This window comes from Prionailurus viverrinus, chromosome B1 (assembly GCF_022837055.1).
Source record: "Prionailurus viverrinus isolate Anna chromosome B1, UM_Priviv_1.0, whole genome shotgun sequence".
Taxonomy (NCBI): Eukaryota; Metazoa; Chordata; class Mammalia; order Carnivora; family Felidae; genus Prionailurus; species Prionailurus viverrinus.
Genome location: NC_062564.1, coordinates 50,451,687 through 50,478,810, shown reverse-complemented (window position 1 = coordinate 50,478,810; position 27,124 = coordinate 50,451,687). Strand labels below are relative to the sequence as shown.

Genomic DNA, 27,124 nt, shown 5'->3' with positions numbered 1-27,124 from the left:
ACAAGAGCAAAAGCAGCTCTACCATAAAAATACTGGCAAAAATTATTAGAATCAATGTTTTCAGAACTCTGGAAATTAACAAAAGGCTTGCAACAATCCAAGGAGTACTTATTCAAGAAAAAATGCTAAATTTTAATAAGAGATGTTTGACATTTTAACCAGACCTACACCCATTCCCATCATCCCAGCAGCACAGTAGACTTGAAAACCAATATTCCTGCAATCACAGTGGAAACCAGGTGTAGCCTAGTAGCCACTGGAGGGGGTAAAACAGGTTTGGAGTTCTCTAAAACACCACTCAAAGAGAACTGTCATTATTTGACCTGTCAATTCTCTGCCAACTCCCATGTGCAAGTCTTGTCCTTATTGATTCAGACCTTATTCAGGGTGAATAGCCTTTTCCCTGGGAGGGGAGAAGAAGGGTGGTGGTTTGTTGAAAACAATCAGAGGCAGTTATTTAACAACACCATTAATATTAACTGAGGTAATGACAACAGTTGGGGCAACAAGCAGTTAATCAAAATATTTAAAAAGCTGAGGAATGAGATGTCTATAAGTATCTCTGAAAAGCTTTGACAGGGGCACTTGTAAAGCATGCAACTCTTGATCTCAGGGTTATGACTTTGAGCCCCATACTGGGCATGGGCCTACTTAAAAAAAAAATGCTTTGACATATTTTTGGCCTTTTAGGCCAGGTGCATGTGTAGGGCTGTGTATATGCCTAGGTCCATGTGCATGATCAGAGTAACGTACATGTGAAACTCCTAAGCTCTCACTTCTGGCTGACCTTGAGGCATGGTGTAAAGAGAAAGTGCAAGCAAAGGCAGAATTATGAAATGCCTATCTGAGCATTAAAAGCATACCACAATACACATTCAGAGCCCCTCTACAAAGCTGGGAAACTTATTGTTCCAGACATTTAAGGAAATCTCTGTCCAATAATTAGCTGACAACTAAGCTAACAAGAAACTTCAGTAGCCACACACTGTATATAGGATTAGTTCAAGAAAGTCACTAAACAAAGACCAACAATATCAAACACTAATAACAAATCCAAGGGTAAGGAGGAATCTGATTTCCAGATTTCTACATTATTTAAGAAGTGCCCAATTTGAAAAATAAAATTTATAAACCATGCAAAGAAATAAGAAGTATGACATATGCATAGTAAAAAAAAGCCATCAATAAATGTCTTTGAAGAAATTTGTGGACTTACCAGACACAAATTTAAAATAGCTATTTTAAAGATATTCAAAGAAGCAGACAAAACATGTCTAAAGAACTAAAGGAAAGACTGAGAAAAATGCCTTATCAAACAAAACATCAATAAAGAGACAGGAATTATAAGAAAAAATCAAATAGAAATTTTGGAGTTGAAAAGTACAAAAAGTGAGAGGAAGAATTTACTAAAGAGGCTCAACATTAGAACTGGCAGGAGAAAACTAAAGACAGGTCAATTGAGATGTTCTATTATGAGAAACAGAAAAGTAAAGAAAGAATATTTGAAAAAATAATGGCGAGTTTCCAAATTTTATAAGAAAACATTAATCTACACATCCAAGAAGCTCAGAAGTCTTTATGTAATGTAAATTTTGAGAGATCCACACGTAGACCATAAACTGTTGAACATCAAAGACTAAGAAAATTTGAAAGCAGCAAGAGAAAAAAGTGACTCATTATGTACAAGGAATACTCAGTAAGATTAATAGCTGATTTCTCATTAGAAACAGTCAGTAGAAGCAGTAAGATGATATATTCAAAGTGCTGGGGAGAAAAAAAGAATGTCAATCAAAAACTCTATATCCAGCAAAACTATCCTTCCAAAATGAAAGAGACATTAAGACACTATCAAACTCTGGGGTGCCTGGGTGGCTCACTCAGTTAAGCATCTGACTTCGGCTCAGGTTATGATCTCACACTTTGTGGGTTCAAGCCCCATGCCGGGGGCTGACAGCTCTCTGGTGACAGCTTGGAGCCTGAAGCCTGCTTCTGATTCTATCTCCCTCTCTCTCTGCTCCTCCCCCACTTGTGCTCTGTTTCTCTCTCTCAAAAATAAATAAACATTAAAAAAATTTAAAATAAAAGAAAGACATTGTCAAACTGGATAGAATCTGCTGTCAGCTGACCTGACCTACAAGAAAAGCTAAGAGAATTATTTTAGATGAAATGAAAGGACACAAAATAGTAATACAAATACACAAAAAGAAATAAAGAGTGCCAGTAACTGCAATGATGAAGTAATGACAAAACACAGTATAAAAGTGTTTTTTTGTTTGGAACTACTTTTATCCCTATTTGATTTCAAATTAGATAATGCAATAATTATAAATCAAAGTTGATAGGCACACAATGTGTAGCGTTTAATTTGTGTGACAATAATAGCACAAAGGAGAAGGAATGAAGCTATAAGGGAGTCAGGTTTTTCTCTATTATTGAAATTAAGTGGCTATTAATCTGTACTAAGCTATTATAAATTAAATAATTATAATTACATAATTATAAGTTAATGGTAATCCTCAGGGCAACCACTAAGACAATAACTGAAAAAAAACACAGTAAAAGAAATGACAAGAGATTTAAACTGATATACTAGAAAATATCTATTTAACACAAAAGAAGGAAGTAACCAAGCAATAAGGGGAACAAAATAGACACAAGTCTTGACAAACAAATAACAAAATGGCAGATGTAAATCCTACCTCATTATAATTATATTAAATTTAAATGGATTAAGCACCCCAATAAAAAAAGCAGAGACTGGCAGAATGGATGAAATAAAAACATGATCCAACTGTATACTGTCTATAAGAAATACATTTTAGACTCAAAGACATGAAGAGGTTGAAAGTAAAAGAATGGTAAAAGATATACTATGTAAGCATAGGCAAATGAAAACCTGAGTGGCAATACTAATATCAGACAAAATAGACTTAAACAAAATTTGTAAGGAGGGACAAAAAAAGGACATTTTACAATGACAAAAGGGATAACACATGAGGAAAAAAAAAAAAAAAACACATACACACCAAACAACAGAATGCCAAAATACATGACACAAAAACTGACAGAATTGAAAGGAGAAATAGACAATTCAACAGTTATAGCTGGAGACTTCAATACTCACTTTTAACAGTAGATAAAACAACCAGACAGAAGACTAATAAGAAAAAAGACATGAACATCATAAACCAACTAAACCTAATTAAGAATGTTCTACTCAACAACAGTAGAACACGCATTCTTTTCAAGTGTATGTGGAACATTTTCTGGGACAGACATATGTTAGGCCACAAAACAAGTCTCAATAATTTTTAAATCATACAAAGTAGGCTCTCCAAACACAGCAGAATGAATTAGAAATCAATAACAGAAAATACTGGAAAATTCACAAACATATGGAAATTAAGAGTCCTAACCAATGAGTCAGAGAAGAAATGACGGATATTAGAAAATACCTTGAGATGATTAAAACACATACAGACACTCACAGACACACACACAAACACACAAAACATACCAAACATATGAGATGAAGATAAAGAAGTGCTCAGAGAGAAATTTATTGCTGTGTCTCTACTGAAAAAAGACGAATCAATACTCTAGTCTTGTACCTTAAAAACTCTAGAAAAAGAGCAAACTTACTCCAAGGCAGGCAGAAGAAAGAAAATGAAATAATATAGAGGAGAAATAAATGAAGCACAAAATAGAAACATAATAGAGAAAACCAAAAAATAATACATTTGTTCTTTGAAACAGGCAAATAGGATTGAGAAACTTTTAGGTAGACTGACAAGCAAAATGAGGGAAGACTCAAAACTAAAATCAGGAATGAAAGAGAGGGCATTACTACTGACCTAGCAGAAATAAAAAGGGACCAACAATATGCCAACAAATTATAAAACCTACATCAAATGACAAATTCCTAGAACAACCTACCAAATCTGATTCAAGAAGAAACAGAAATCTGAACAGGTCTATAGCAAGTAAAGGTACTGAATTAGTAGTCAAAATCTTCCTACAAAGTCAGATGACTGCACTGGTAAATTCTACCAAGTGTTTCAAAACTAATTAACACACACATACACACACTCACTCTAATCCTTCACAAACTCAATTAGAAAAAGAAGGAAACACTTCCCAATTCATTCTGTAAGGCCAAAACCAGACAAAGACACTGCAAGAAAACTACAGATCAACATCCCTTATGAGTATAGATGTAAATATCCTCAACAAAATACTAGCAAACTGATTTCAACAACATATAAAAAGGATTTTATCCCATGACCAAGTGGGATTTATCTCAGGAAAGCTAGGTTCACTGAATATGTGAAAATCAATGTAATATACTGTAGTAGTAAATGACAAAATCCATGGGATTACTTTAATAGACAGGAAAAAGAATTTGACAAAACCCAACACACTTTTGTGATATACAACACTGAATAAGCCAAGAACAGAAGCAAACTTTCTTACCTTGATAGAGAACATCTATGAAAAATCCACAGCTGACATCATACTTAGTAGTTAAAGACTGAGAGCTTTGCCACTAAGATCAGCAACAACACAAGAAAGTTTGCTCTGGTTCCAGCCAGGACAACCATAAAACAAGTTAAAGAAATAAAAGGCATTCAGACTGGGAAGGAAAAAGGAAAATAACCTGTTTGCAGATGACAGGATGTTGAGTACTGAAGAATCTGAACGAATCCACATGAGCACATGCACACACACAAAACTATTAGAATTGTGTTCACCAAGGTTGCAGAACACAAAAATCAACATACAGAATTAAATTTTATTTCCATCCGCTAGCAATGACGCAAAAAAAAAATAAAATAAAATAAAAAACTAATTCTGCGTACAATAGCATCAAAATGAATAAAATATTTAGGAATAAATCTAACAAAAATAATGCAAAACCTGTACAACAAAAACTACAAAATACTGTTGAAAAAAATTTAAGAATACCTAAGTAAATGGAAAGACATCTCATATTCATGGATTGGAGGATATAATATCATTAAAATGACAACACTCAACAAATTGATCTACAGATTCAAAGTAATTCTTATTAAAATTCCAGCTGCTTTTTTTTTTTTTTTGCAGAAGTTAATAAGTGATCCTCAAATTCCTATAGAAATGTAAGGGACCCAGAACAGACAAAACAATCTTTAAAAAAAAAAAAAGAAGAAGAAGAACAAAGTTGGAGGATTCACACTTCCCAATTTCAAAATTTACTGTCAAATTGTAATCAAGATTATGTGGTACTGGCATTTAGATAGACATATAGATCAATGGAATAGAACCAAGAGTCAAGAAATAAGTCCAGTCATTGATTTATGGTCAACTGATTTTTGAGAAAGTTGACAAGAAAATTCAATAAGCAAAGAATAGTCTTTTCAGCAAACGGTGCTGGAACTAGATATCCACCTGCAAAAAAAATGATATTGGACTCCTATCTTATATCATATACAAAAATTACCTCAAAATGGATCAGGGACCTAAATATAAGAGCTGCAATTATGAAACTCTCAGAAGAGATATAAATCTGTGTGACTTTGAATTGGACAATGGTTTCTTAGCTATGACACCAAAAGCAACAAAAAAAAAATGATGTCATCAAATTTAAAATACTGTGTGCTTCAAAGGTTACCACCAAGAATGTGAAAATATATGGAAACTCTATATCTGACAAGGCACTTTTATCTAGAATACATAAAGAACTCTTACAATTCAATACTAAAAAATAAAACTCATTTAAAAAAATAGATGAACAATTTCACTAGACGTCCCTCCAAAAATACATACAGATGGTCAAAAAGCACATGAAAATGTGGTCAACATCATTGGTCATTAAGGAGATATAAATCAAAACTATGAGATACCACTTTACAACCACTAGGATGGTTATAGTTAAACAGATGAATAATAACAAGCATTGGTGATAATGTGAAGCAATTGGATCCCTCATACATTTGTGGGTTTGCAAAATGCAAAACAGTTTGACAGTTCTTCAAAATGTTAAACACAGAATTATCATATTACCCACAATTCCAGTCCTAGGTATATTCCAAGAGATTCTGTTTACACAAAAACTTCACAGTTCAAAGCACTGTGCACAATAGCCCCAAAGTGGAAACAATCCAAATGTCCATCAACCGATGAGTAAATAAAGTGTAGTATATTTATGCAGTGGAAAATCATTTATCTATTAAAAGAAGTACTGATACATGCCACAACATAGGTGAACCTTGAAAACATTATGCTAAGTAAAGGGAAGGTAGACATAAAAATTCACAGAGTAAATGAGCCTATTTTATGAAACAGCCAGAAATTTGTCTTTAGAGGTAAATCTATAGACAGAAAATAAGTTAGTGATTGCCAGGATCTGAGGGAATGAAGAACTGGGGAATGAATGCTTATAGGTATGGAGTTTCTATGTTGAACTTTATCTATAAAGGAACATTTCCATTATTCTTGTTGCAACATCCCTCTGGAACTGTTATTCTTAAACCAAAAATAATGGATCAATCATTCATAACTAAGATACCTTCAGGCAAACTTATTTCCTTCTCCAGGATAGAGGCATGTCAGTTCCCATCATTTTCTCTTGTTTGATTCAGAATTTTTATTTGATTCAGTCTGTGTTTTAAAGTCCATCGAAGACAGAATTTTTCTTTTCTTTTTGTTTATTTTTATTGTTTCTGCTTGGTTATGATAACCAGAAGTGAAGAAAAAATTTATTCCTTTTTTTTTTCCAGAGAGAGAGAGAGAGAGAGAGAGAGAGAGAGAGAGAGAGAGAGAGCGAGCGCGAGCATGTGCTTGTGCGTGCAAGGAGAGGAGGGGCAGAGGAAGAAGGAGAGAGAGACTCTCAAGCAGGCTGCACACCCAGTGTGGAGCTAGATCTTACAACCATGAGATCATGACCTAAGCTGAATTCAGACATTTAACTGAATGAGCCACCCAGATGCACCTTATACTGCTATTTTAAACCAGCACTTTCCCTTAATCTTCTAATGTTTGCTGGTCTAATGGGGGGGGGGGGGGGACAAAAAAAACACTGTTAACTTGCAGTTGATTGTTCTTATTTAATTTTCCAAGAGGCTGCAAATCTTTTTTATCTTTACTGGCCATTTATATTAAATCTTTTGTAAACTACATACTGATAGCCTTTGTAAATTTTTATATTGAATTATTCATTGCTTTCATAACATTAATTGTTCTTTTGATATATCATTGATATAAATCCTTTGCTCTCTATGTTGCAAATATCTTTCAGTGTGAATCTTGTTACAGTGTCTTTTATTGGACATATCTTAAAAATTTTACATAGTTAAATCCACCTAAGTTTCTTTTGGATTTTATTATGTAGGAAAAGCTTTCTCACCTTAAAATTAAAAAAATATTCAATATTTTCTTCTAATAGTAATATAACAGTAACTTTCATCCACTTTTAAAAAGTATATATATCTAGCTCTCTATTCCATATGGAAACTGGTGTTTGTTTCTGGTGTGATGTCAGCACCTATTTTGGTTTTTTTCACTTCCAAAAAAACAACCAATGGAAAAACACCATTTCCTTACAGATTTGAAATACTTCTTTTAAGCTCAATTTCCTCATATACAAGATCTATTAATGAATTCTGTTCTGTACCATCTGACAATATGATCTTATTTATTTACTCTAACCATACAGTATACTTTAATATCTAATAGGGCAAATTTGTTCAAACTCTCCTCTGTTTTTCTTAAAGAATGTTTTAGCTATGCTTATGCATTTTTTCCTTAGTGTTGAATTTTAGAATTATATCAAAAACAAAATTCTGTTGATACTCTGATTGGTATCAAAAAGCACATAGAACAAGCTGGTAATACCTGAGGTGAATCTAGCCAGTGCACATTATTATTGAGCCTGTAACATGGTATATGTTTTAAAAATTGATGCTTAACAATAAAATCAGTCACCTCCCTCCCACACCTTACAACACATTCCCTTTCTCATCCTACTGTAGACATATAGTGCTGCCTTATTCTTTTATAAACAAACAGTGCTCCATATTATGATACACCATAACTTGCCTAACTAGTCTCCTAGTTCTGGACACTTAGATAATGTTATTTGCAACCTTTTGCTAAAATATAATATGCCGCAATAAATATTCCTGAATATTCATCATTCTAGACATATGCAACTATTTCCATTGGATAAATTGCTAGAAGATAAATTACATGGTCAAAGGGAGTGTACATAAATATTAAACAAAAAAAAGTTACACATACAAAAGAATATGTGTAGTTAAAAAATTTTTTAATGTTTGTTTATTTTGAAACAGAGAGAGAGAAAACAGGGGAGGGGCAGAGAGGGAGGGAAAGAGAGAATCCCAAGCAGACTCCAGCTGCCAGCACTGAGCCTGACACAGGGTTCAATCCCACAAATTGCGACATCATGACCTGAGCCAATATCAACAGTCCAATGCTTAAATGACTGAGGCACCCAAGCACCCCAAAGAATATGTGTATTTAAAAGATGATCATTATCATCAAGATTAACCTTATTTAAATATGTATCTAAATTTTATTTATTTAGGGGCGCCTGGGTGGCGCAGTCGGTTAAGCGTCTGACTTCAGCCAGGTCACGATCTCACGGTCCATGAGTTTGAGCCCCGCGTCAGGCTCAGGGCTGATGGCTCAGAGCCTGGAGCCTGTTTCTGATTCTGTGTCTCCCTCTCTCTCTGCCCCTCCCCCGTTCATGCTCTGTCTCTCTCTGTCCCAAAAATAAATAAACGTTGAAAAAAAATTTTTAATTTTATTTATTTATTAAACAAGTATTTAGTATCTGCATGTGGGATAAAGGCAAAAAAGTAGTTTAAGCAGCTACTAAATTGCTAAATGTTAACAGTTGACTGAAAATTGCAGTAGTTACAAGATGGGATACTATGCATTTTTCAACAGTGATATACCAAAAATCACATTTTACATCTTAAATATATATAATTTTATTTGTAAAAAAATTTTTAAACTAAAACAAAACAAAACAAAACAAAACAAAACAGAAAAAGACAACCCTATAAAAACTGGTGACAGATTTAAACAATTCATACAGAGTGTAAATGGTCAATACATATGAAGTGATGCTTTATCTAAATATTAATCAGGAAAATCATTTAAAACTGCAGTACTGAAATCTGCTAAGAGAGTAAATCTTAAAAGTCCTCATCACAAGACAAAAAACGAATTTTGTAATTATGTATGGTGATGGATGTTAATAGACTTATTATGATTATTTCACAATGTATATAAATTTTGAATCATTATATTGCACACATAAGACTAATATGTTATTTGTCAATTATACCTTAAAAAATAAAAAGATAAAACTGCAGTGAAATACCATTTCACACTTATCGTGTTAGCAAAACAACGTACAAATTGTTGGCAAAAATGGACAGCAATGGTTAAAGTATAGATAGTTACAACTGATTTGGAGGTCAAGCCAAGCAGGATGCTCATCAATATTTTACCACATTTCATCAAATCTATGACAACACCAATTATAAGATGATCATTATTGTATGTACTAATAAAAGAACAAAACTGCCAAAACAAAAACAAAAACAAAACAACCAAACCCAGTGATAATACTTTTTTTTTTTTTAATTTTTTTTTTCAACGTTTTTATTTATTTTTGGGACAGAGAGAGACAGAGCATGAACGGGGGAGGGGCAGAGAGAGAGGGAGACACAGAATCGGAAAGAGGCTCCAGGCTCCAAGCCATCAGCCCAGAGCCTGACACGGGGCTCGAACTCACGGACCGCGAGATCGTGACCTGGCTGAAGTCGGACGCTTAACCGACTGCGCCACCCAGGCGCCCCTATAATACTCTTTATGTATTGATACAGGATAATTTCCAAGTTAGAAAAGTTCAGTGCAGAATAGTGTAAATAGCACATTACCTGTCTGGCAAAAAACGAGAAAGGACTATAGACATACTATTTGTTTTTAAATGCATAAAGTATCCCTCCAGAAACTGGTAATGTCCGTATATCCTCTGGGAAGGGGATTAAGGCTGAGAGACAGAGATAGAAGACAGATTTAGCACCCTTATGTAATCTGAAGTTTGAACCACATGAATATATTTTTTAATACAAAAAGTAAATTTATATTTTATAATTTAATTATTTTATTTTTAGTTTATTAGGCTTTTATTCAGTAATAAGAATACATACAAAATTTTAAAATTCTACTTTGGGGAACTCTTTTCAAAGGATATTTTTGAAGTTTTTTATTTTCCCTTCTATCTTTTAAAACTGACTTATTACAATATAATTCACATACCATACAATTCACCCATTTAAAGTGTACAATTCAATGGTTTTTAGTACAGAGTTGTGCAACCATCACCACAATTGATTTTCCCTCCTTTTGAATAATAAAATGAGATATTATACAGAATCCTGGCAACGTCTGCAAGTAGAAAAATTATGGAGCAGAGAAAAGGAAGATCTCACTACAAAGGGAGCTGGATATTTTCCTTCCCACCTAACATTTTTAAGGGAATTGTGTAATTTTGTGTAAGACTAGTAAGGGTGAAGAAAGTTTCCCATGCTAATATCAAAATGAAATTTACACAGTATTTTTTTAGATGGAAAAGGAAAGAGTATTTTAATACCTTTTTGCAATGACTGTTGGTATTTTCTGATATTACACCAAAACTTAACAGGTGATATATTTTTAAAGGTTAGCTGCGATGTCGAATCTGAAATCACTAAGCTTTTTCACACTTTAAAAAAAATTTTTTTAATGTTTATTTCTGAGACAGAGAGAGACAGAGCATGAGTGGGGGGAGGGGGAGAGAGAGAGGGGGGGAGACACAGTATCTGAAGCAGGCTCCAGGCTCTGAGCTGTCAGCACTGAGCCCAATGCGGGGCTCGAACTCAAAAACCGTGAGATCATGACCTGAGCTGAAGTCGGTCGCTCAACCGACTGAGCCACCCAGGTGCCCCTTTCACACTCTTACATTGAAATCCACCAAACTATCATGAACTTTTTAAAATTTTGTTAGTTTTAGGTGTACAATATAATGATATATTTATTATGAAATGATTACCACAATAAGTTTAGTTAAAATCCATCACAATACATAGTTAAAATTCTTCTGTGTGTATAAGAACTTTTAAGATTTACTCTCAATATCTTTCAAATGTGTAATGAAGCATTGTTAACTATAGTTAACTATAGTGTCCAATAAAGCATTGTTAACTATTGTGCCCATTATATCCCTAGAACTTATTTATCTTATAAGTGGGAAGTTTGTACCTTTTGACCACCTTCACCCATTTTGTCCAGCTCCCTACTCATCACCTCTAGCAAACACCAATCTGTTCTCTGTATCTATGACTTTGGTTTTTTTTTTTAAAGATTCTACATATAAATGATATCATATAATATCTTTCTCTGTCTTATTTAACATAACATCCTCAATGTCTATCCATATTGTTGCAAATGGCAGGATCTCCTTCTTTTTTATGGGTAAATAATATTCCCCTGGGTAGGTTATTTTCATGTCTTGGCTTATAAATATGCTGCAATGAACAGGGGGGTGGCTATATATTTTTAAAAATTCATTATTAAGTGGTCAGAAGTTAGAAACATTATGGTTAACATATTTAGTCTTAGGAAGCTTAGTTTCAGAAAAGTCAATTTGTAGAGGGATGAAGGACTATAATGGTTAATAATTATAATAATAAAAAAACACTTCTGTGGCATCACTGTGTGCCAGAAACTTTACATAAACCAATTCATTTAATTTCAAAAACGCTGTTAGGTGGGTATTATATTATTCTCATTTTCCAAAAGAGGAAACTGAAGATTAAGATGTTCAGTAACCTGCCCAAAGTTATATAACTAGTGAGTGACAGAAGTCATATTTTGAACCTTCAAAGTCATGCTGTAGACCACTGTACTATACTGCATCTATATACTGAAATGCTATGTCATGAACACTGGCTTTGCAGCAAGACAAACAGTAATTAGCTGTGTGACTATAAGCAAATGATGGACTCCCCTTTATGCTCAGTTCTCTCATCTGTAACTGAAGAAGTTAACACTTGCCTCTCAAATACATAAAACAGTTAGCACAGCATCTAGCACCTTGGTAAGTGTTAAATTACAGCTAAAAATAAAAACCCTCCAAGAAGAGAGGTTTAGCTAACCAGGTACACAGAAGTAAAATGCAGAGCCAAGGGTCATCTACAAACCACTCAAGAGGGCTATATGCTCTCCTGGTAGGTTACTTAGCACAATGATAAAGCTGAGTTAAAGACAAAAAAAGGAAGGGCAATAATGGTTTAAGAGATACTGTTTCTTACTACATACTATTATATGTGATAATTATTTTAACACTTAGCACTCAAACATTTCAAAAACATTCTTTATGTCCTAGAAAAATCAAGACAAACTGATAATATGTCTTCCAAAAAATATTTAGCAATGAAAGGGCCTGTGTGCAATGCTCAATCTTTTTAACAAAGGAAAAAAAATGCACTTAAAAAAAATTTTTTTAATGTTTACTTATTTTTGAGAGAGAGACAGAGAACAAGTGGGGGGAGGGGCAGAGACAGAAAGGGAGACACAGAATCTGAAGCAGGCTCCAGGTGAGCTGTCAGCACAGAGCCCGATGAGGGGCTCGAACTCAGAAACAGTGAGATCATGACCTGAGCCAAAGTCAAACGCTTAACCGACTGAGCCACTCAGGCGCCCCAAAAAATGTACTTTTATGAAAACATCATATTCTACGTCTTAAATAAACATCATATTAAGAATGTTTCTAAAAACTCTTTCCTATGTTTCTCATCAAGAACAATGACAATAAGCCTGGGGCAATGTATATTGGATTCAACATTGGATTCACATTGAATCAATGTGTTCAAAACCAAGAAGTTGTCCACAGATCTGCCTCAGAAGAGATTTAGAGATAAGTCACTTAGTATTTTTGAAACTACTACAGGAAGCAAAATCTCATAGCTTAAGTGAGTGAAAACTATGTTCTATACTCAGGCATAGGAGGGCACAGGGTTATGGCTCTATCTAAAGCAAATTCAATTTGGTTTGTGGTTTGTAACCTGGCAATTTTAGGCAACTGGCAAGAGAAAAGTATTTCTGCCAAGGACAGAATCATGTAGAAGAGTGCTGGCAACCTTTGAGGTATTAAGGACCTAATAATCTCCACTATTTCTATATTTTATCTGCTGCCTTCAGTACAGGGCACAAGCCCTTAACTAAGATCCTTTAGTTAAATAATAGCCAAGTGTAAGACAATCATCATCATCATCATCATCATCATCATCATCATCAAGGACAGTATTTAAGGAGGAAATACTACCAATTCTATACCAATTCTTCTAGAAACACAAGGGACTGAAACACTTTCCAACATGTCTTATGAGGCCACATTACCTTAACAAAACTAGACAAGGACATTACATGGAACAAGCAAAACAAACCCTGAATAATATTCCTAACGAACACAGATACTACAATTTTACAATACTAGAGCATCAGCAAATTGAACTAAACCATACACAAAAGATAATACATCATGATTCAATGGAATTTTTCCCAGAGTGCAAGGCTGGTTTAACATCTGAAAATCAATCAGTGTAATTCACCATATTAACAAGACTAAAATAAGAAAAATCATATGGTAATCTCAATAGATGCAGAAAAGCATTTGATAAAGTACAAACATCCATTCATGATAAAAATTCTCAGAAACCAGAAATAGAAGGAAACTTCCCTTGAAGGGCATCTTGATAAAGGACATCTATGAAAAACTTAGAGCTAAGATCACATTTAATGGTGAAAAAGTGAATGCCTGCTCCCTAAATTTGGAGAAAATGCAAAGATGTCTGCTCTCATTACCATGTTCAACATTTAACTGGTGGTCCTAGTCAGTGGATTAAGGTAAGAAAAGGAAATAAAAGGCATACACATTGAAAAGGAAGAAGTAGAATTATCCTTATTCACAAATAATATGATTGTCCATGTAGAAAATCCCAAGAAATTTTTTAAACGTTACTGGAACAAATAAACGAATTTAGCCAAGTTACAAAATAGAAGATCAATATAACCAAATCAATTATTCTATGACATAAGAAATAAACAACTGGAAATCGACATTAAGGATAATATCAATAGTATCAAAAATGTAAAATATTTAGAGATGAATTCAAGAAAAAAATGTTCTGGACCTATACACTGAAAACTAACATTGTTGAGAGAAAATAAAGAAGACCTAAACAAATCGAGATATACCATGTTCATGGACAAAAAAAATCAGTATCGTTAAGATGTCAATTCCAAATGCTAGACTGACCTATACATTTAACATAATCCCAATCCCAATCTCACTACAAATATTTTTTTTGTCAAAATTAACAAGTTGATTGGGGCACCTGGATAGCTTGGTTGAGTTTCTGACTTTGGCTCAGGTCATGATCTCATGGTTCATGAGTTTGAGCCCCGCATCAGGCTCTATGCTGACAGCTCAGAGCCTGGAGTCTGCTCTGGATTCTGTGTCTCCGGCTCTCTCTCTGCCCCTCCCCCACTCATATTCTGTCTCTCTCTCTTTCAAAATTAAACATTAAAAAAAATAAAAGAAATTAACAAGTTGATTTTAAAACATACATGGAAATTCAAAAGATCTAGAATAACAACAGTGATCTTGAAAAAGAAAAACAAAGTTGGGAGGAATTATGCTTTCTGACTTCAAGACTACTACAATAATTTACAATTTTGTATTGGTATAAGAATAAACATAAAGACCAATGGGACACTATAGACAGCACAAAAATAGACCCACACACACATATTCAATTGATTTTTAACAAAGGTGCCAATGTAACTGAATTAGAGAAAGACTAGTCTCGTGACCACTGCTGACCATTTTCAACAAATGGTGCTCCAACAATTGGACATCCATCGGGGAAAAAAATAGGTCTTAACCCTTACCTTACACATACACAAAAAATTAACTTGAAATGTTCACAGACCTAAATGTACAAGCTGAAACTATCAAACTTTCAGAAGAAAACATAAGAAAATCTTTGAGACTTAATTTAGGCATATTTTCTTAGGACACAAAAAATATGAACCATAAAGGAAAAAAAAAACACAACTTCAGCAAAATTAAAAACATTTCATCTTTGTTTTTTTTTTAAACATTTCATCTTTGAAAGAGAACATTAAGAAAATGAAAATACAAGCCTCAGACTAGGATATCTGTGTATCCACATATTCAAGGACTTGAACCCAGAATATACATAGAACTCTTCTAATCAATAATAAGTGAAACAGCCTGATTAAAAAACAATGAGTGAAAGATGTGACAGACATTTCACCTAAGATGATACATGAATAGCAAATGAGCATCTGAAAAGATGCTCAACATAATTAGTCATTAGAAAAATGCAAAATAAAACTAGAGTGAGATGCTATTACATATGCACTAGAATGGCTAAACTTAAAGAGAAACACAAATACCAAATACCAAGAGCTGAAGAGAATGCAAAGCAACTGGAAGTCTCATATGCTGCTAGTAGGAGTGTAAAATGGTCTAGTAATTTTGGAAAACAGTTTGACAGTTTCTTAAAAAGTTAAACATATACTTACCACTAATCCCACAATCCCACTCCTAGGTATGAGAAAGCATATGTCCATGTAAAACCTTGCAAACGAATGTTCACAGCAGCTTAATTCATAATAGCCCAAACCTAAACATAGCTCAAATGCCCATCAATTAATCTGGATAAGTGTATTTTGTTATATCCATTCAAGTGACTAGTATTCATCATTTAAAACTTACAAACTACGGATATATGTAACAACTTTAATGAATCTCAAAAGTATCATGCTAAGTGAAAGAAGTCACAAAAAGAAAGAAGTCAGACATTAAAAAAAGGTATATGTTGTAAGATTCTAGTCACATGATATCCTAGAAAATACAAAACTATCCTGACAGAACACAGATCTGTGACTGGCAGGGACTTGCAGTGGGGTGAGGTATGTGACTGCAAAGAGGCAAGAGAACTTAATGAAATACTGACAATGTTTTATCTCTTGCTTTTAGTTATACCACTGTATACATCTGGTACAATTCAGAGAACTCTACTCTTACACAAATTTTATCTGACTATAAAGTGATTAAAAATAAAGAAAAAACCCACATTTCCCCTGCATACCTCAAGTTTATTTTGTGAGGATCACATGACATAGTTATATTTAGCTGAAGTTGACCCATGTTGATATTAAAGGCTTTCTTAAAGGCCAAAAGAATTTGGCCTCACAGATGTCTTAGCTGTCACTGCCCCCAAACTGGTTAGTTTGGTTAGTTCAAGCTTCAGTTCCTTACCTAACTAAAGTTAGTAACTACACACTACTAAATCTAGTATATCTTTCTGACAACAAATTATTTGTAGCAATTGATGTCAAATCCTTTAAGATCTATCGCTAAGTAAACTTCAAGAGTTAACAGGATAATTCCTTAATGCACAAAAGACCATATCTATGTTTACAAAAAATGTTACTTATCCCTCAGAGCTTTCTCCTGCAGGAAGTTATTTATAATATTGCCTGATGATTCACATGGACTTCAGCTGAACTTTAGACTTTGTTACTTCATCAGACACTTTCTTACTAGGGTATTCTTTGACTTTCTTCTGACTTTCTTACTAAGGTTTTCTTGTCATTTATCCCTGTCGCTTTTTTTTTTTTTTTTTTAAATACAAGGAAAATTAACTTGGGCTAAGTAAGAAATAATTTATAAAACTGCCTAAGTAATATTTATACCTCAAGTACACACTTTCCTCCACAATCTTAGGAAACAAGAATTAGGGAGAAACAAAAATGAAAATTACTGATTGGGGGGAAAAGCCATTTGTGTCTAACATTTTAGTCACTTTTGTCAAAGCTTATGGTAGAATAAAAAATTTTTAAATATAATTTCCACTTTAAATACAGGTGGAAGAAAAATCTTCTTACTTGCAAACCAACCTTCATAACTTTGACACTAAAAATGTACAGTCCTATACCCTGCATTTGAGATGATGAAAGCCCTGGTAGGACAACAAATTTCAAGAACTGTAAAAAACTGATGTTCGAACAACAAAAGTATCCTCTGAAATTATTTCATCCCAACTTTTCATTTAGCCATCACCAAAGTGGGAAAATGTGAGTATTCAGATATAGAAGCTGGATTTTTTTTTTCATGGAAAAAAATGTGTTGTGTTTGTAATAAAATAGCCAACAAATTGCAGAAGATAGAAGAAAATGAGATAAAAACTTAAGAATTTTTTGAACCACAGGACAATATCTATTCTTATTCTCTAGAGTCTACAAAACCAGAGAAAAATTTAAATTCACTCTACAAAAATATTTATATTGTTGGTAACTGAAATCCATTCAAAGATCTGAAAATACGTTTTTCTCCTAATAAACAAAACCTCTAATCTTCTTCAATTTGGAGACAGAAGTTACATCTCAAATACAGAAATCTGCCCTTTTTGTAGACAGATAATTGCCTTCAAATTGGAGATCTACCTAAAACTAGTGAAACTCATTAGATAGGAATTGATAAAATCTTGTTAAATAAGCCAATTAATTATATTTGGTTATATGACAAGAGGACAATTCTTTAGTCTGTGATAAATGCCCTATCAACATTGCTTTTCTAATGTAGACATAAATTCTACTTGTTTATAGTAACTTTACTCATAACTGCCAGAACTTGGGAGGCAACCAAGATGTCCTTCAGTAGGTGAATGGAAAAATAAACTGTTATTTTGAGACAATGGGATATTATTTAGCACCAGAAAGAAATGAGCTAGTAAGCCATGAAAAGACCTTAAGTAATCTTAAAAGCATATTGCTAAGAGGAAGATGCCAATGTGAAAAGGCTACAAACTATATGGTAACATTCTGGAAAAAGCAAAACCATGGAGAAGTCAGTGGTTGCCAAGGGTCAGTGAGGAAGAAGGAAGGGATGAATAGGCAGAACACAGGATTTTTAGGCAGTGAAATCGTAGTATCATATTATGATACAACAACCATGGATACTTGTCATGACACATTTTTCAAAACCCCACAGAATGTACAAAAACCATTTATATGTAATGTGAAGTATGGACTTTGACAATGATGATGTCGATGTAGGTTCACACGTTAGAACACATGTAGCACTTCAGTGCCAGATGCTGAGGAGGTGCCAGATGTACGGAGGCTGTGCATGTGTAGGGGGCGTGGAGCAAAAGGAAATTTTACTTTCTACTCACTTTTGCAGTGAACCTAAAACTGCTCTAAAAAATGAAGTCTATTTTTTAAAAAGGTGTATGTACACTTTAGTTGGTTTTTAGTAGCTGGTATGAAGTTCTCTGATTAGGGAGAGGATCAATATATACCCACTTTGTAAAGAAACTATTATATAAATTGAATATGCAATGTTCTCATACTTCATTTTAAAGATACATTTGAAAAAGAGAAATGATCTCAGTACAGTTGCAACATTTCTAAAACCAGTTCAGAGATTCTCTTTACACAAATTCTTACATGTTGGGAATCAGAGTCACTAATATATGAGTAAGATCTACACTTGTTAAATGTACTTAGTTTAAAAACAGCCTAGAATTAGCTAACTAGAAAACATACTTGGAAATATTGGGTCAAAGCCCCTCATCTTAAAATAAGTAAAACAGAGGCTCAGAGAAGCTATATGATTCTCCCCAGGACTAGAACTTTGGTATTCTAAAGTTTCAAGTTTGTCTTTTCATTATACTACTACCATTAAAGAAAACAAAATTATGATTTCTTAAAAGACACAGATGTAACTTTTTTTTCTTCTTCCACTTTAAGAGGATAAGAATCCAATTAGTGTATTTCTTTGGCTGATAAGCACTCACTCGAGCGCTGCCCACTTACTCATTTATTCTGCCTGCTTGATTTTTCCCAGAGGTCACATAAAAAGAAAATCATGTTTTAAGAATGCTAAAAGCCAAAGACAATGTTTCACCACGAAAGTGAATATAAAACCCACGTGTGGGTTATTATTCAAGCAAGGGCTACGCTCCCGATCCCACCACTGATAGTCAGAATTTAGAATCTTGCTCGACCTCTTACAGAGGTAAAAATCCACCCTTAGTGGGAGCAGCTGTGACTCTGTGAAAGAAGCTACAAATAACATGCTGGGAAATTCAGCAGGCACTGTTATTATATCCTGTTTATACTGTCATTTTTCCTATCAGTAGGATATTATTTATACAGACCCCACCCATGAACTTCTTGTTTAGCTTATTATAGAAATCCTCCAAATCTATAAAAAGAAGCCTCTGTATTAGTTTCTGGAACAAGCACATGTGTTATAATTTTGCACCTCACTACACTTTTTTTATTTACCAATCTCTTTTGTTAGGCCCTACTCATTCTCATTTTTATCTCAAGGTTGATTTATTTCATTATTACACATATTAGAGTTGAACTTAACTTTTTAAAGGCTCCATAACAGGACATAGATTCTAGAGCTCCACACCTTAAACTTTATTTTGGGAAGATTTCATCAGGTAGAGATATTCTTGTAAGATACACTTCACTAATTTGTTTAAAGACAAAAAGTGGCTATATGCTGAGATCAGGTACCCCTAGTGAGTGAGTCCTAGATGTCTAGAAGCTTATGTAGGCTTCTCTATGCCAGGTATGCCAATTATGATGGACAAGCTTTCTTTTTTTTTTTTCTAAGAAATTTTATTTTTTTTAATATATGAAATTTATTGTCAAATTGGTTTCCATACAACACCCAGTGCTCATCCCAAAAGGTGCCCTCCTCAATACCCATCACCCACCCTCCCCTCCCTCCCACCCCCCATCAACCCTCAGTTTGTTCTCAGTTTTTAAGAGTCTCTTATGCTTTGGCTCTCTCCCACTCTAACCTCTTTTTTTTTTTTTTTTTTTTCCTTCCCCTCCCCCATGGGTTTCTGTTAAGTTTCTCAGGATCCACATAAGAGTGAAACCATATGGTATCTGTCTTTCTCTGTATGGCTTATTTCACTTAGCATCACACTCTCCAGTTCCATCCATGTTGCTACAAAGGGCCATATTTCATTCTTTCTCATTGCCACGTAGTACTCCATTGTGTATATAAACCACAATTTCTTTATCCATTCATCAGTTGATGGACATTTAGGCCCTTTCCATAATTTGGCTATTGTTGAGAGTGCTGCTATAAACATTGGGGTACAAGTGCCCCTATGCATCAGTACTCCTGTATCCCTTGGATAAATTCCTAGCAGTGCTATTGCTGGGTCATAGGGTAGGTCTATTTTTAATTTTCTGAGGAACCTCCACACTGCTTTCCAGAGCAGCTGCACCAATTTGCATTCCCACCAACAGTGCAAGAGGGTTCCCGTTTCTCCACATCCTCTCCAGCATCTATAGTCTCCTGATTTGTTCATTTTGGCCACTCTGACTGGCGTGAGGTGATATCTGAGTGTGGTTTTGATTTGTATTTCCCTGATAAGGAGCGACGTTGAACATCTTTTCATGTGCCTGTTGGCCATCTGGATGTCTTCTTTAGAGAAGTGTCTATTCATGTTTTCTGCCCATTTCTTCACTGGGTTATTTGTTTTTCGGGTGTGGAGTTTGGTGAGCTCTTTATAGATTTTGGATCCTAGCCCTTTGTCCGATATGTCATTTGCAAATATCTTTTCCCATTCCGTTGGTTGCCTTTTAGTTTTGCTGGTTGTTTCCTTTGCTGTGCAGAAGCTTTTTATCTTCATAAGGTCCCAGTAATTCACTTTTGCTTTTAATTCCCTTGCCTTTGGGGATGTGTCAAGTAAGAGATTGCTACGGCTGAGGTCAGAGAGGTATTTTCCTGCTTTCTCCTCTAAGGTTTTGATGGTTTCCTGTCTCACATTCAGGTCCTTTATATGATGGACAAGCTTTCTATGGATTCTCACTAACTCACTATTTTCTAGTTGGATCTCTTTTCTAGAATGAAAAGCCCTGCCCCTGAGGCTAGTTTGATGGGCCAAGTGAAAATGCAACACAGTAATAAATGAGAAATACATGAATTCACTAAGTTGACCAATGGGACAATGAAACAATCTTGTTATAAATCACCCTCACTCCCCTGCCTTATGTAAATAACTGAATTAAAGCAGATAAAAGAAAGATGCAAATTCCTTAAGGGCAGAAATTCACGCAGCATTTGGTGAACAAATAATTATTTTTGGAGAGGGAACGTCACTGGACAAAGTTAATATTGGATAAGCTTTCATATGTTCAGCTTGTGTCAGCTTCACTAAAACTCCTTTTACCCTACAAGACAGCACTACAAGGCAGCTAGGTAAACATGAAATCTTCAGAAAGTATGTATAATGCTAGACTCTCTGGGAATGTGCAAGAAAGATCACTGCTTTTTGTTTTTTTGCTTTTTTAAAAAAAATGTTTATTTATTTTTGGCAAAGAGGGAGCAAGCATGAGCAGGAGAGGGGCAGAGAGAAAGGTAGACAGAGGATCTGAAGCAGACTCTGCACTGACAGCAGCAAGCCCCATGCAGAGCTTGAACTCAGAACCATGAGATCATGACCTAAGCCGAAGTCAGATGTTCAACTGACTGAGCCACCCAGGTGCCCTGAAAGATCACTGCTTTTAAAGAACTTTACTCTAAAATGCATAACTGAAATGAGGCATAGTACCTAAGAGTGGTGAACTTAGTGTAACTGATTTCATAAAAAGAGAATTCTAGGAGCACCTGGGTGGCTCAGTTGATTGAGCATCTGACTCTTGATTTCAACTCAGGTCATGATCTCAGTTCATTGGATTGAGCCCCACATAAGGCTCTGAGCTGAGAGTGAGGAGCCTGCTTAGGATTCTTTTCCTTTGCCCCACCCCCACCTCAAAATAAGTAAACATTAAAAAAAAAAAAAGAGACAGATCTACGTGTGCTAAAGTGATCAAAGAAGCCAGAATGAGGATAATAATTGAGGTAAAAAAAATTTTTTTTAAATTTTATTTATTTTGAGAGAGAGAGAGAGAGTTGACAGAGCGAAAGGGAGAAAGAGAGAATCCCAAGCAGGCTCTGCACCATCAGCACAGAACCTGATGTGGAGCTTGAACTCACCAACTGTGAGGTCATGACTTGAGCTGAAATCAAGAGCCAGATGCTTAACCAACTGAGCCACCCAGGCACCTCAAGGTAATCTTGATAATCAGAACATTATAAGGCTGAAGTGTGAAGGGGAAAAGCATACTAGGCACAAACAATGATTTGTAAGCATCGAAGTGAGAATTCTGAAAATGGTGAGTACCTAAATTTAGTTAGGGAGAATACTGAACAGAAGATGGCAATAAAAAGAAGGCTGGAGTCAGACTATAAGGAGTTTCATTTTTCAGACAATGGAGAACCATTAAAGATATGTGATCAAGGGAAAATGTGCCCAAGCTTTTGGAATAGGAATGAAGAGGAGAAAGAATAAGTTGGATTGAGGTTGAAATGGGGGAAGAAGTTTTAACAGTACCAAATCCTATGATTATAGAAGCAAAATAAAGGTCACGTGATATAACAAATAATAAATGTGTAAAAATATTTTCAGAACCACAAGATGGCATTATGAGGACTCTTACTGAGTGGCACAATGTTAAAAATATGCCAGTCCACTGAAATTTAATGTCAGAAAAGCTTACCAATCTCCTAGAATTGTACTTCTCAAACCCAAATTATCTGGGGATCTGGTTAAAATGAAAATTCTGATTCAGCAGGTTTAGGGTGGTACTCTGTATCTTTACATTTCTAACAAGCTCCAAATAATGCTGTTCCACGGACTACACTTTGAGTAGCAAGACACTAAAATATCTTTCAGCTTCCCTTTCCAAAAAGGCAATACTACTGTGTTTGATCCACTATGCTATAACTATTCCCTTTAGATATTCCTAAGAAATTCCTTTTAAAGGTATTTTCTTATAATGTGAATCAATGTCAGATGGGTTTCAAAAGCTACTATTTTATTTACTTTCATTTTTTTAAGTTTATTTCTTTATTTTGAGAAACAGAGAGCATAAGTAGGGGAGTGGCAGAGAGAGAGAATCCTAAGCAGGCTCTGCATTGTCAGCATAGAGCCAGATGTGGGTATTGAACTCACAAAATGTGAAATCATGACCTGAGCCAAAGTTGGACAGTTTACTGACTGAGCCACCCAGGCACCCCAAAAGCTACTATTTTAAAAGTCTAAGATGACTCAAGATTTGGGGGATTCAAGATCCTCAAAAACACTTCCACCTGGAAAAATAATCAACTCTATAATACTGTTCTATAACACTACAGTTTTATTCTTTTTTGTAGCTGACAAACTAGAAGATACTATTGTTTCTAATCTTAGAGATAAAGTAAAAGCCCTGAAAAGACAATACTCTGTCTTTTCACAGTGCACATCAGTGGGTTTTACCAAAACTTGCCCTTACAATGCCCTTAGCATATTCCTTAATCCTTGAAGATAAAGGTAAAAATGTATTTTAAATATTCTATTGAAAGGTATAAAAATTAAATGTGTACACATTCTTCTATTAAGAAAGATTTCTACATGGAAGGATATGCCTTTAATTAGAATCTTTTACCATGAATATAGGCATCATTTGTAAAAGTATATTACTAGTGTTATATATCACATACACATATGTATTAGAATTGGTTGACTCTTGGGATGAAATTTAAGACTTCTGAAATCTCAAGTTTCATTTTTTACCATACTGATGGTCAATAACAACTTTTTTACATAAATTAGCTTCAATAAATACCGATGTCTAGAGAACAGAAATGATATCTTAAAATTGGAAGGTACTATGTGATTAGATCCAACTATTTCATCATATAGGTAAGAATCTGAGATGCAGAGGCTTAAAAGCCCAAAGTCACGTAGGTGCTAACGGCATGTCAAACAAGGAGGGGAGGAGGAAAAAACTAATTTTTAAATCCATTAATGTACAACATACAACAACGTACCAAATACAAAATGTAGTTAAAAGAGTTTCCAGTTCTTCTAATGACTAAGATATAGTTGAGTTTATATTAGGTCTATAAATAAATCACTGATATCCAAGAAAGAAAGAATACATACCAACAAACACGACATGCTACCCCCATATTTAAGAACTCCATAAAAAACGCAATCTGAATAGAGAATGACACATATACACCACATACTTGAGATGGGGCTGCGGTGGGGTGGGTAATGGGATGGTATATAAAGAACAAAGAGAAGACAATGATAACTCTTATCTTCTCAGTAATGGTTCGAAGAGAGCTTCACATACGAAAAGGGCTTAAAAAAAAAAAAAAAACTTCCTTTACTCTCATGGATAATTTTTTAATTGGTAAAATCTAGAATCAGGAGGACTGCAAGCTTTTAAAAACATGAAATGTAGATAGCAGTTGGATGTGCATGTGTCATAAGCTCTGTCAGTTACAAGAAAACCAGAGACCCTTTTTTAGTCATAAAATGGGGAATTTTGTGGTTATCACAAATGCTATAAAATTTACTAGCACCAGTTTAAAAAAAAAATCACTGGAGAAGTTTCATGATATCAGAGACAATGGGTTTTAAATCATAGGCATACATTATTATGCCTAAGTTGACAGGTCTGTACTGCAATGCAGAAATGCAAGCAATATTCCAACATCTGCACCAGAAGGCAGAGACTAGACATGATTCCAGAATAAAGGGCTCTTTAGCTCTTACCTGTTACCTGTGCAACAACTGCTTGGGAAATCCTCCGATTGGCAAGAAAGGCTTTGATTTCCTCTTTTATCACACTGCTGTCCCTCCTAACAAAAACAGAAGACAAGACCAACAATGTATGTTGAAGGTAGAAATCCTCATCTTTGCTAAGAAAGGTGAAGCAGAGAGGTGGGGAGCACATAGAAAGAAAGAACACAAAAATAAAGGTAAACAGACCAAGCTTGTGTGAAAATATGAAATTAAAACAAACCAAGAAACACCAAATATTCAAGTCCTAAAACATCACACCATCAGACAGACGCTTTAGTGAATGCCACAGTAGATATAAGTCTCATACCAGACGATGGTTAATCGCATGCTGTGTGTAATTCACATTAGGAACAAGGCTGCCATATGGTATATACTAAGTTTCATTACTGAGGAATGAATATACCTTACACAGACAGAAATCCTAGAAAAATAAAAAGCAATAACAACAACAAAAATCAGTTGTGAGTAGACTGTGGGCTCGCATGTTAACTATGAAACTGCATAAATAATGTTCATTTTAAAACCTTTGTTAAAGGAACAGAAATCATCATCATTCTTACAACTGCTAAAAACATTAGCCATTTGAAAATTTTAATTTGCCTTCTTTTTCCTGTATAAACCAAAAAAAAAAAAATTAAGTGGGATGAAATGAATATAGAATTTTAATATAAAAAGGCAACATTAATTTCCTATTATATGTAATATAGAGTACTTAAAACTATATTGTGTCCTTGAGATTACATACATATTATAGATCTAATTTTTCCTCCACTAAGACAACAACAAATTCTCACAAGACGAGACGTTTACTAGAACAATGAAAGGCAAGACTTCTATTTCTCCACCACAACAAATACACTTTAAGTAAAACTTATACCCTTAAAACCAACCAATTTCTCTTTGAATACTTTATGTTCAAAAGGATTACATAAATAAAGTATTGATTTTTGATCAAGCTCAAAAAAACCACAGAATAGTGGTAATTTATAATCTCATACAGGGTCAGCAAACTATGGCTAAATCTGGCCTCCCAACTGTTTTTATACAACCTGTAAGAGCTAAGTAAGAATGTTTTTCACACTTGCAGTCATTATGTGATGACAGAGAACACTAACTCTGAACATGAATTAAGCAAAGTATTATCTCCTCACCAAAAATTCCATCCTTCTATTGGTAGGCCTATGTTTTAAAAACTATATTCAATATTGTATTTTGCCAATAAAAATCTGTGCCTTTTTTTCCCCTCTTAGATGTTAAGTATTAAGCATGTGTATTATATCCTCTATTTTGCCTCTTGGCCACAAAGTGTAAGATGTTTACCATCTATTCTTTCCGATCCCTGATCTGAGAAAAAAGGATCATGAAATCTTTACAAATCATTTTGTAAATGAACCACAAACTTCCAAACTACTTATAGGATCCCAAGTCTTTCTAAAGATTATTTGGAGTAACAAAAGAAAAGATCCTACCCAAAAATAATCAGTTGTGATTTAACTTAGAGCAGGTATGTTAGCCCTTTTGTGAGGAGGGGCTATACATTGTGTGAATGGATACCAATGTTCCCTTTCAGGAATTCTGGAAAAGAGCAGAGAAGTAATAGTAGTGACAAGCTTTCAATCTGAAGCTCTACTGTATATTCCTGACCTACTGGTTAGAAATGCTAGTCAAAAAGATTCCTAAAGAAAGAAAACAGCTGCCTAATCCAATACTTAAAATTTCTCATACTCCTCTAGATTCTGATCTAGATACTGGCTAGATTCCCTCCAAAATGCTTGTTCATATTGGAAGTTATTTCTTTGAAAAACATGCACTCTCATTTGATTTAAAACTGTGTATCTGAAATAAAAAGGCACAATACATTTAAATACATTTTAAAGTCAAATTAAATAAACTGCTCTGTATAATACAGGTAGTATAGACCAAATGGCTCTCAAAATCCACCAATAAATACCTGTGCAAGGGATTTCAGCAGTATGAATTTGCCTTACGTAAATAAAACAACCAAATCATTTGGTCTCTGATACAGCTTCAAAATTAATCTGAAAAAATTTAAATAAAGCACTGCATTGCAATGTATAGACTATCCTTCTAGGAAAATGAAAAGTGAGTTTAACAGAATATTTATTAAGGTTAAATAAAAAACGTGCTTTCTGGGAAAAATGATTAAATGGTATTTTCTTGACTACGGATTTAAATTGGAATTTAAATCAATTTATTTTAAATCAAATTCACCTAGAGTAGACACTAAATCATAAAGAGGAGATAACATTCAATTATTCCAATAGGAAATATCTAATTTGTGAATTATTCACAGTCTTGCA

The 27,124-nt window shown here is 34.3% G+C and overlaps 1 protein-coding gene across 10 annotated transcripts in view; it reads right to left on the bottom strand.

The window, feature by feature from the left end:
• HMBOX1 (homeobox containing 1) overlaps positions 1–27,124 on the bottom strand; it is a 188,158-nt gene that overhangs the window by 65,093 nt on the left and 95,941 nt on the right. For all 10 annotated transcript variants that reach the window (XR_007151415.1, XR_007151416.1, XR_007151417.1 and 7 more), the window contains exon 4: positions 24,774–24,859. Coding sequence is in view for 7 of the 10 variants with exons in the window: in XM_047854899.1 (XP_047710855.1) it covers positions 24,774–24,859 (86 nt within the window). In the remaining 3 variants the exon portion in view is untranslated. The remainder of the gene's footprint in view (positions 1–24,773; positions 24,860–27,124) is intronic.